We start from the raw sequence: 10,036 nt of genomic DNA on the forward strand, positions 1-10,036 counted from the left end.
TCCAGAGCTTTGGCTGAGAGGGAGCCAATTTTTCCCTCTTTACCTTCTTTACAGTATGTTCTACCCCAACTGGTAGAATTGCAGACAACTTGATTTATCCCAGCTCTATTCTTAAATGGTTGCTAGTTTCTCACTGCAAGAAAATTCAGTTTTTCAGTGGGTCAGTTTAATAACAAGATCAAGGCAAACAGTCTAGCTAATACTAACTCACTTTAGGTGCTTAATATTAATATACTAATACTCTAAATCCTGGAGTTCTGTCATGAGGTAGAGCAAAACATTTTTTTTCAGACTATAAGTTGAGGCAACAACTAGCATATTGTAGACATTTTAGAAATATTAAGGCCTGTACTTGTATGTACCATGTCCTTACACAGTGAAAGCACAAGCTTGGTTGTTTCAGGACCCCTTTGGGGGCACAGCTTACAGCAGAGCTTGGGGCCTCTGATTCCCAGACTTGCACACCTTGATAGCTGGCATGAGGCATACAGTTAAATACATCTGTTTTGATAAGTGAACCTCCTCTACTGGATGAGCTATTTTTCCATAATTTATTTTCTGTTTTTATAAACAAAATGGAAATGGTTGGAAGGCTAAAATGTCTCCATATCAGCTCTTATATCAACCCAGACGGTGTCTGTGCCACCTTTCTGAGGTCTGTGGTATTGCAGAGATGGAGGTCACTGTAGCATGTGACCAAAGCAGAAGGTCCTCCTCTTCCAGAGAGGACAATAACTTCTTCTCTGCCCTGGGGACCATGTGGTGCCTCCCACTTCCTGCCTGAGTCATCTCGGCTATCCCCCTTGCCGGTTACTGACGCTGTGAGTGAGCCCAGCATCCTGCCTGTGGGGAACCAAGCCTCCTGCTCTGGCTTTGTTGAGCGCCTGTGACCCCTGAGCTGAAGAGCACTGAGTGTTTCTGTGGGTTTTATTTCCAAGATACTGCTCCCAAAGGTATTGGCATGTATGTTTTTATGTCTTAACTTGTGGTTATGTGCATTATGTATTTCTTTGGAGTTAGTTTCTCCTACAACTCAATGTACTATTAATCAGGTAATTTCTGTGTAGGTACAAATGTGGCTGGAAAGATGGCTGGCTGCTGGGTTTATTTATTAGTGGAGCAGAAACTTGGGGAAAAGTCCATTTTGACCCTGGTCTTTGACTCAGAGCCCAGCGAAGTCTCATCTGAGAGGCCAGTTGATATTCCAGAGGCTGGCAACATCATACATTGATGACTAGACAGCTTGTCATCCTGGGCTACAGAAGTAACAACTGTTTTTAAGGTTTGGCCAGACTTCATATTCTCCATTCTTTCCATCCCATGTTATATGGAATGCACACGATGCCATTTAATTACTTCAGTCCCTTTCTTAAAGGAAAAAGACACTGGACCAATATTCCAGTGGTACTAGTAGTTTGAAAGTTTACTCAGTAATTTTCTTTGCAGACTTAGTAGCTGTAAAGATCTCGTTTATATTTTTGTGGTATTAATTAATTTCAAGTGCAGTTTTGGCAGACCAACCAAGGGTCTCAACAGGCTGCATAGAATGGGTGCTATTTTTAAGGCCATCGTCTCAGTGAAGCTTTTTCCAAATGAAATTCAACAGGAACCAGCCTTTATTTGGACTGTACACTCAGTAAAATGCTCAACTTTTGTAGGCATGTCAGCAGTTCTTACAAAATAAGTTGTATGTGCCTTTTATTACTGTGCTTATTAAGTGTAGACTCAGGAACGTAGGTGTTCTTGCTTTTGCCACTGTTTCATTTTGGAAAGAGGCAGTTGATTCATTCTCTAGAGAAAGATGGCCATGGAAACGTAGGACACATAAGGTCAGTCACACAAAGCGGCCCTTGGTGGAAGTGCTATCGTGTGGTGATGTGGTCCTGTGCTACCTGGCACAGTAGCCACTGGCTACTGAGCACTTAAAAAGCAGTTGGTCCATGACTTCCCTGGTGGCACAGTGGTTAAGAATCTGCCTGCTAATGCAGGGGACACAGGTTCGAGCCCTGGTCCGGGAGGATCCCACATGCTGCAGAGCACCACAACTACTGAGCCTGTACTCTAGAGCCCGTGAGCCACAACTACTGAGCCTGCCTGCCACAACTACTGAAGCCTGCGCACCTAGAACCTGTGCTCTGCAACGAGAGAAGCGACCGCAGTGAGAAGCCCGCACACCACAATGAAGAGTAGTCCCCACTTGCCGCAACTAGAGAAAGCCCGTGTGCAGCATTGAAGACCCAGCACAGCCAAAAATAAATAAATAAATAAAATAAATTTATTTAAAAAAAGCAGTTGGTCCAAGTTCATACTAACTTGCTAGGACTTCATATAAAAAAAGAATATAAAATATCTCATTAATAATTGTTTATATTGACTTCATGTTGAAATGATAATGTTTTGGGTTGATGGGTTTAAATAAAATATATTATTAAAATTAATTATACTATTTACTTTTTATTAGAAAATTTGAAATTACAGGTATGGCTCTCCCCTAACTGGACATCTTGCCACAGTTGCTCAGGGCTCTAAGAGCTGGCACAGGTTCTGGGGTGTGTGAATGGACTGCCTATTCCTGGTGGGAGCCCTTTTGCCATTTTTTAAGGGTCTTAGGCAATTTCTTTCAGTGTCTCAGTGATGTGACCTCTGAGTCATGGCCATGACATCTATTGTCCACGCAACGATCACGTCAGGGCTGCTCTGGGAGCTGGACCCCAAGAGCTTGAGCAAGTCACCCACCCTTCTCAACCTCATCTGTGAAACAGAGTTAGATCAAGGATCAACAGGGAATAGTTAGGGCACATTGCAGGGGTCTCATAACTCCTATCCTTATTTAGGATAACTGGAGGATGAGGAAACAGAAAACAAAACCATGTGTGTATATATATATATATATATATACACACACACACATATATATATATATATATACTTTAATCGCCAGTTTTTCTTTTCTCTGAAAGTGTACGGATGTTGGGATGAGAAAGCAAGATGAGAAGGCCACACAATATTATCAGCAGTGCTTATGTGATAGGCAGTAATTTGCATTTGAACTTTGGAGGAATTTTATTTTCTCTTCTAAGTTCTGTCTCCTGGTTTTCTATATGCACTGTAATTATCGGAGCGGAACAGGACAGTTGACTGCGTGCACTAAAGGGGATACATGGCTGCCTTGCTGAAAGCCCATCTCCTGCCATCAGTGCACGTGCAAACACTGATTGTTTACAGTTCAGAATCTGGTGGTCCTGAAAGACAGTTCAATTGCAAATAAACTCGACCACAGTTTGATATGATTGACAAGGATGTAGAGGTAGCAAAGAGAGCCACAAGGTCTGTGCGGGCTGATCACTCACCATAGGAGAGAGATTTGACACCCTCCTCGAGGCTGTCAAATCGGATGCAGGTGTGTGACAAAGGGGACATTTTATGCAAGTTCCTGGTAGAACGGCCTTATTATCACACTAAAATGGAGGTAATGAGGAAGGAATAGTTGACCAGAGAGAACAGCATGGAAGGACCTGCCTAACGTAGTGATGAGTGGTGACTTTTTTATTATGCTCTCTGGGCCTCAGCCATATGAGATCATAGAAATGAGAGATGGAAAAGACCTCCTGTATTAGGTCATCCAGCCCATCCCCTCCAGAGCTGACTGACCCCACAGTGTACTTTCCAGAGCTCCGTCCAGTTTTTCAAGTGACTCAACTGATGGAGTTTCCACCAGCTCCCAGAAGGTGCAGAAAGGTGGTGTCTGAGACAGCTAACTTGGATCTGGATTTATTCTTTCTCATGACGAAGATCCCAGCGATGATGCTTTGTTCAAAGAGAGATGTGGGGGTGAATCCCACCTCTGTCACTAACTTGCGGATGACTGCGGATGACCCCAGCTCACCTCATCTCCACATCCCCCTCCAAAAGTGGGGGTGCTTTGCTGGGCTTCTTCAGTCTGAGTGTTCTAAGACTTGGCGGCGGCACCTTACGTAGCACTTTATGGTTTTCACAGCTTGTTCACATTTGTGATCTCATTTGAGCCTCATCGTTCTTAGGGCAGGAGTTGATCTTATTATTCTCCTGGCCATCTCCCTGCCTTTATTGTTTCTTTTTAATCAGATGAAGCAGTTCTCCCAGGCAGTGGGTGCTGGGCCAGGTGGTCAGGCATTCCTTTTGATTCTAAGCACAGAGCTGCTTCCATTTGACCGCGCGGGTACTATTATGCCTTCTGAGACACCACACGGGTACAGTTTACTCTCCTTGAGGTGTGGCCTCCTTTCCCGGCAGTAGCACTGCTCAGGATTGTCCCAGGCCACCTGTGGGACCTAGAGCTTTCTTGCCTGTGTCACCTGGTGGGACCTCTGGGAGCAGGGGGCAGGATTTCAGTGTGGAGTATGATATATTATCAATAGATTGCACTTGGGGTCCTCTGAGGTGGTCACCCAGGCTGTTCACTAGTAACATCCATCCCTGTGTGATAAAGGACTTTGAATGGATCTGTAGGCAGGTTCATCCACTGGGAGTTAGTAAGCAGGGCACCAAGGGCTCATCTTAATAATTCAGATTCTGCAGTTCCTTTTTCTTGACCTAACCAATGATCTGAAACTTTGCCTAAAAGAAAAGAGGTATTAACATTTATTGCAAGTAGTTGGTCATTAAGATTTCTCTTAAAACCATTACTTTTTGTTTCGGCGTGGGGATATTAAATTTTTAAACCAAGGTTCGGTAAGTATGTAATTAAAGTGCATTTCACAATATGCAACTAGTCCCAATAGAATGCAGTACAGTGCTGCTCTTAACTAGTCTATGAAACTGTACGAAGTATGACACGAGTCACAGAAACGGGGACGAGGAGCTGCCATCCAGCCTGGTCGGCTCCCTTGGTCTAGCCACGCTGGAGCAGCCCTCCACGCTGTGGGCGCCATCCTCCCCTGTGGCATCACTGTGTGTTTATGGCATTTCTGAGTGTCCTCCCCGTGTCTGCGCCCACAGATATCCTTTTTGCCTCTCCACAGAACCCTGCCGTCTCCCAGTTTTTCTCAGTAGGCCCACGGGGTTATGTTGTGTAACTGCTTCATCACCTTGGGTTGTTTGTGCTGTGTTTTGTTCTGCCTTTTGTATTTGTATGTGAAATATTTCAAACATGTAGACAAAAAAGTGTTTTGCCTTTCTTCTTAAATTTTGTTTTTCCAGCTTCAGTCTGCAGTTAGGCACTTGGATGCAGAAAGGTAATGAAAACAATGATTGGGTGAGAGCTGGAACTCAGATCTGAGTTGTAGGATCCAGATCCCTGGTTCTGCCCTGTGCTGCTACTGTTTGCAGGAATTCCACGTGGATGTGGTAACATTCCCAGCAAGGCTGTCAGGGTTGGTGAAACAGCAAACCGTGGGTTGGAAACAGCAGTGCCGCAGGGGTGCATCTCCTGGGGCTGTGTGGTCAGTCTCCTTGCTTATGGCTTGGGGCAGGGCCAGAGAGCAAATACATCATCTTCCAACAGCTCTACCTCGCTGAAGGTCAGTGCCAGAAAGTGGCAGAACTGAGACCCAAACCCAGGGTCAGAGCTGCAAGCTCTGGCTCTGCTCAGAGTGTTCATCATTCCCCTTGACTTACAAATTTTCTGTAATTTTACAAGTACTGTAAAAATAACGGAAAGAAATATTGTCTGTTTTTGAGAGTATAAGAAAAGGCACCCCTCCTATCATTTGTACTTCCCTTGCAGATCCTGAGGAAACTAAAAGATCTCGCGTTGGATGCCGAATCAGAGCTGGAGAGACAGGATGAGGCCTTGGATGGCATCACTGCAGCTGTGGACCGGACAACCTTAACCATTGACAAGCATAATCGACGAGTGAAAAAACTGACCTAGAAGGACAAGAAAACATAGAGGTGACTGCTTTTGTTGAGAATCACTTCTCTGAGTACGTTGTTCTCAACTCCTGCATGCTTCCTTTGAGATGAAGACCCCAGGAAGTCATTCCAAGCGCCCTGCCCCAGGAGGTGCACAGCTGCCTCAGGGTGAAGGGCTGCTTTTGACAGCTGTGAGCAGCTTAGCTTGGGGTGACTGTGGCTTCCACCAAGGGATTCCCTTGCAGGGAGCTGAAAGTGCAGCTGAAGGAGAGGAGTTCTGCCTGCAAATACAGCGAGCCATTTCCTCCCAAGGCCCTCTCGGGCTGCTTGTGGAGTCAGGAGCACACACGCATTCAAACATGGGCTGAGCCCTATTGAGGTGGCCACGACAGCAAGGTGGCTCTTCATTCTGAGGGTGGGCTGCACCCAGCACTCAGGGACCACTTTGCTTGGCCACAATCCCAGGTCTCCAGTGGCACAACTAGCTGCATTTTCATCCTTTTTCCATTCTCAATAAGCATAAAAAGGTTGGTTTAAGTCTCTGTGAAAGAAATCTACTTATTTCTAACCCTCTGCCTATCTGAACACTCTAGGCATATCCTATGTCAGCAAAATCTCTTCTCCAGGATCACATTCAGGTCTGAGCCTGCCTCTCCTACATGGGCTGCTCAGCACAGACCCCACTGCCTTCACTTTGTTCCATTTTTCTTTGGTGAACAGGTCAGTTTCTTTTTGGTTGTATTATAATTTCTAACCAAAGCTGAGTCTAGTATACCTCAAGGTCATCCTGTAAGCACCTGAAATATTTTCACTGCTCAGTTTTTAGTCAAACATGAAAATAGTACATACTGCACCTATTTTAAAAAGTGTTAATTTTTGCTTTTTTGCCCCATTTCTACCCAGAAACAAAAGAGAAATGCTAGCTTTAGAATATTTTTTGAAGCTATGCATTGATGCTGCTTTTTGCTTGGTTTTGGGTATCTTAGTGTGTCCCTGGGAGAGCCCCTCATGGGGAGACAAGAGGAAAGTAGAGAAGTGGGTGACCTCCCCCGATTCTCACAACAAGCCACCTCCAGACTGCTTTGAAATAGCATCCCAAAGAACCTAGCACAGAGAGGCTCATTTAGACCTTGTAGAGATGTTACTTTGAAGCGCCTTTCCTACAGCCCTCCTGGGATGGCGCTCGCAAGCCCTGTGCTGCCCTGTTGCACCACTCCACTTGCATACTAAGTCCTGGATCGTTTTAAGAATTAATTCACAGATGCAGTGTAAGTTTTCTGGGGCTGCCCCAACAAAGTACCACGAACAGGAGGCTTACAACAATAGGAATGTACTTCCGGAGGCCAGAAGTCCAGGATCGAGGTGTAGGCAGGCTGTGCTCCTTCTGGAGGCTCTAGGAGAGGATCATTCCTGCCACTTCTAGTTACTGGTACCTCCATGTATCCCTGAGCTTATGGCCACATCACCCCAATCTCTGCCTCCATCGTCATGTGGCCATCTTCCTGTGTTTCTGTGTCTCAAATCTCCCTCTCCTCTCTCTTATAAGGATCCATCCTAATCCAAGATCATCTTATCTTGAGATCCTTACCTTGATGACATCTACAGAGGCCCCATTTCCAGATAAGGTCACATTCAGAGGTTCCCAGTGAGTATGAATTTTGGGTCACCTAGGGATGCCCAGCCTTGTCATAGCTGACCCATTCCAAAAAGACATGGAATGTAGCACTTTTAGAAAGTAATGTTCATAGGAGTCTTTCAGTTCTTTCCTGTTTTGCAATTTGGTATATTATATTCCTAGTCTCCGTTTGTCTTACTTGGTTAGTACTTACTAACTTCCAAAATGACAGGTGGACCTGTTCTGTCAAGGTTTCTCACACTAATGCAGCATGTGAGCAGTTTGCTCTTGACCTTTCCTGGCACATCAAGTGATGGAGGGAGCTCTTGGAGCTCATGGTCATTCCCGGGGGTCTGAGCCCCATGCAGCCCCTTCTAGTGCTTGATGACAGGGAGGTCAGGGAGGACATGGCAGGTGTGAAGATGTGTCAGCAAGGACAGTTATTGAGAGCTCATGCCTAGAGGCAGCAGCAGCTGGATCACGTCCCTAGGGAACTTGGAGGAATGCTGGAGGAAAGGCAGCTCGTGCCCTGGGCACAGGGCAAGTGCAGGTGTGCAGGCTGTGCCCAAATACTGTAGCTTCTCACAGCAGCCCATGAAGAGTGAGTTCCCCTGAGGTAGAGTATGTGGTTCTCACCGTGGCCACACACCGGGCTCATGCCAGGAACTCAGAAGATACAAACACACACGCACACACACGTGCACTGACCCCAGGCCCCTCAGTCAGAATCTCTGAGGGTATATACATTACCCAGATGTTTCTAATGAGCAGAAGGGGAAGATCCACAGGCCAGGTGACTTACTGCCCCTAGACCTGCTCTCTCTCTACATCTAGCTCTAGAGAGCCCTGAACAGCTGAAATGAAAACGGATCTGTCCCACTCATGATGCTCTTCTGAATCCAGGTGGGCACTGCTCAAGAGTTCCCAGTGCAGCCTCCAGCCGCCAGCCAGCCTCTGCTTGTCCTGAGAACAGATACCACCCAGCACTCATGTGGCATCAGGGCTGTACATACCTCGGCTGCTAACAGGCCTCTGGAAAGCAGGGGGCCAGGACTCTTGGTGATCCCTCGCCAGGAGCAAGCCCTGAGCTCTCTGGGCCTCACGCTCTCCTAATCCATCACCTGGGGATGCATAAAGCCCAGACACTCTGGGCATGAAGGTGTATGGTACAGAAGACATTGTACTGCTGGAGGATTATTCTCCAGGCCTTTTCTGTCCCATGAATAGTTAAATTGATAGAGACTATGGTCTGTTTATGTGGAGACATAGAGTGTAAAAAAAAAAAAAAAAGGCCATCAAGGGCCATTTTATGCTATTTTTTTTAACCTTGGCCCTAGAGTTAACTTTTTTAACCTTAACCCCTTCCAGTAGCAGAAAATCCATGTGCCAAACTGTTAGTCACCAAGGCTGAAACAAAATTGCCAGGAACTGTATAACACCAGGCATTGATTCCCACGGCACACTGATTCCCCACCCCCAGGTGCACTAATTCCACCTCCCATTGCTCCCTCAACTTATGGTGCACTGACTCTGCCTCCACACTTCAGACATGGGAAGGACACGAGGGGGAACAGATATTATGATGCTCCTAGAAGCAGTACCAGGGGAAGGAGATGAGCAGGTAGGCTGATGATGTCTCCTGCCATCCTCAGGCAGCCCAGGTGGTAAGTGCCGTGATGGTTAGAACCAAGTGGATCCCATCAGGTGAGTAGACCCTCTGGAGAGTGGCAGGAAGGGCACGCTGAGCCTGTTGGCATCATCATCGCTGGTGTTTGGATCAGGACCTATTGTGTCTCCTGTTTTGTTTTTTACTTTCCTGATGTGGAGTATGTCCTCTAACATTGACATTGGGTTTATGTGTGGGGTCAGGCTCACCCACATGAGTACCAAACTCTATTTGCCGCTGTTTAGCCTGTGACTGAGGGGATTATGAGGGGATTATGTTAGTTTGTTGTCACCTCGTAAGGTGTTTGTACTTCCTAAAACATGTAACACTTTGAGCTCAGTTTTACACTCTGTAGAGGTGGGCAGAATACAAGACCCACGTCTGATGCAGCTGTGAGACCAATATTGAGCTGAAATGAAACTGCTTTGACATTTCATCAAAAATGGCTGATCCTTTTGTTTGTTTTGTTTCTATATAAGGGTCAGGTAGAAAATATTTCATCTTTCAAGGCATATGGTGTCTGTTGTGAACAAATGGCCATGCTATGTTCCAGTAAAACTACCTGTGAGATTAGAATTTCATATATGTCATGTGTCCTGAAATGTTATTCTTGTTTTGATTTTCTTCGTTCAACCATTTGAAAATTCAGACATGTCCTTAGCTTGCAGACCATAGGAGAACAGACTGCAGGGCTTTGTAGTCACCTGCCCAGGTGAGTGTGTTCCTTTTGAGGTTTCACATAAAGTTGTCCAGCATTGTCTGTCCTGGAGGGCAACTTACTTCCCTCCTCAGCCCCAAACTCAAGCATGGCCTGAGCTCTTCACATGCCACTGCTGCTGGTGGCCAAAGCTGAGCCTAGGGTTGCGGCTGGGAGGGTTCTGGGTATTTTTGCCATAAAAAATAAAAAGGGCATAATGAAAAAG

General features: G+C 45.9%; 1 protein-coding gene across 3 annotated transcripts in view; it reads left to right on the plus strand.

Moving 5' to 3' along the window:
- SNAP47 (synaptosome associated protein 47) overlaps window positions 1-9,698 on the plus strand; it is a 64,559-nt gene extending 54,861 nt beyond the window's left edge. For all 3 annotated transcript variants that reach the window (XM_024764696.1, XM_024764677.1, XM_024764703.1), the window contains one exon: window positions 5,705-9,698. In XM_024764696.1, coding sequence (XP_024620464.1) covers window positions 5,705-5,766 — 62 coding nt within the window. In that variant the 3' untranslated portion in view covers window positions 5,767-9,698. The remainder of the gene's footprint in view (window positions 1-5,704) is intronic.
- Window positions 9,699-10,036: the final 338 nt, after the last annotated feature.

This window comes from Neophocaena asiaeorientalis, unplaced genomic scaffold, assembly GCF_003031525.2.
Source record: "Neophocaena asiaeorientalis asiaeorientalis breed wild unplaced genomic scaffold, Neophocaena_asiaeorientalis_V1.1 scaffold241, whole genome shotgun sequence".
In the NCBI taxonomy this organism is placed as follows: domain Eukaryota; kingdom Metazoa; phylum Chordata; class Mammalia; order Artiodactyla; family Phocoenidae; genus Neophocaena; species Neophocaena asiaeorientalis.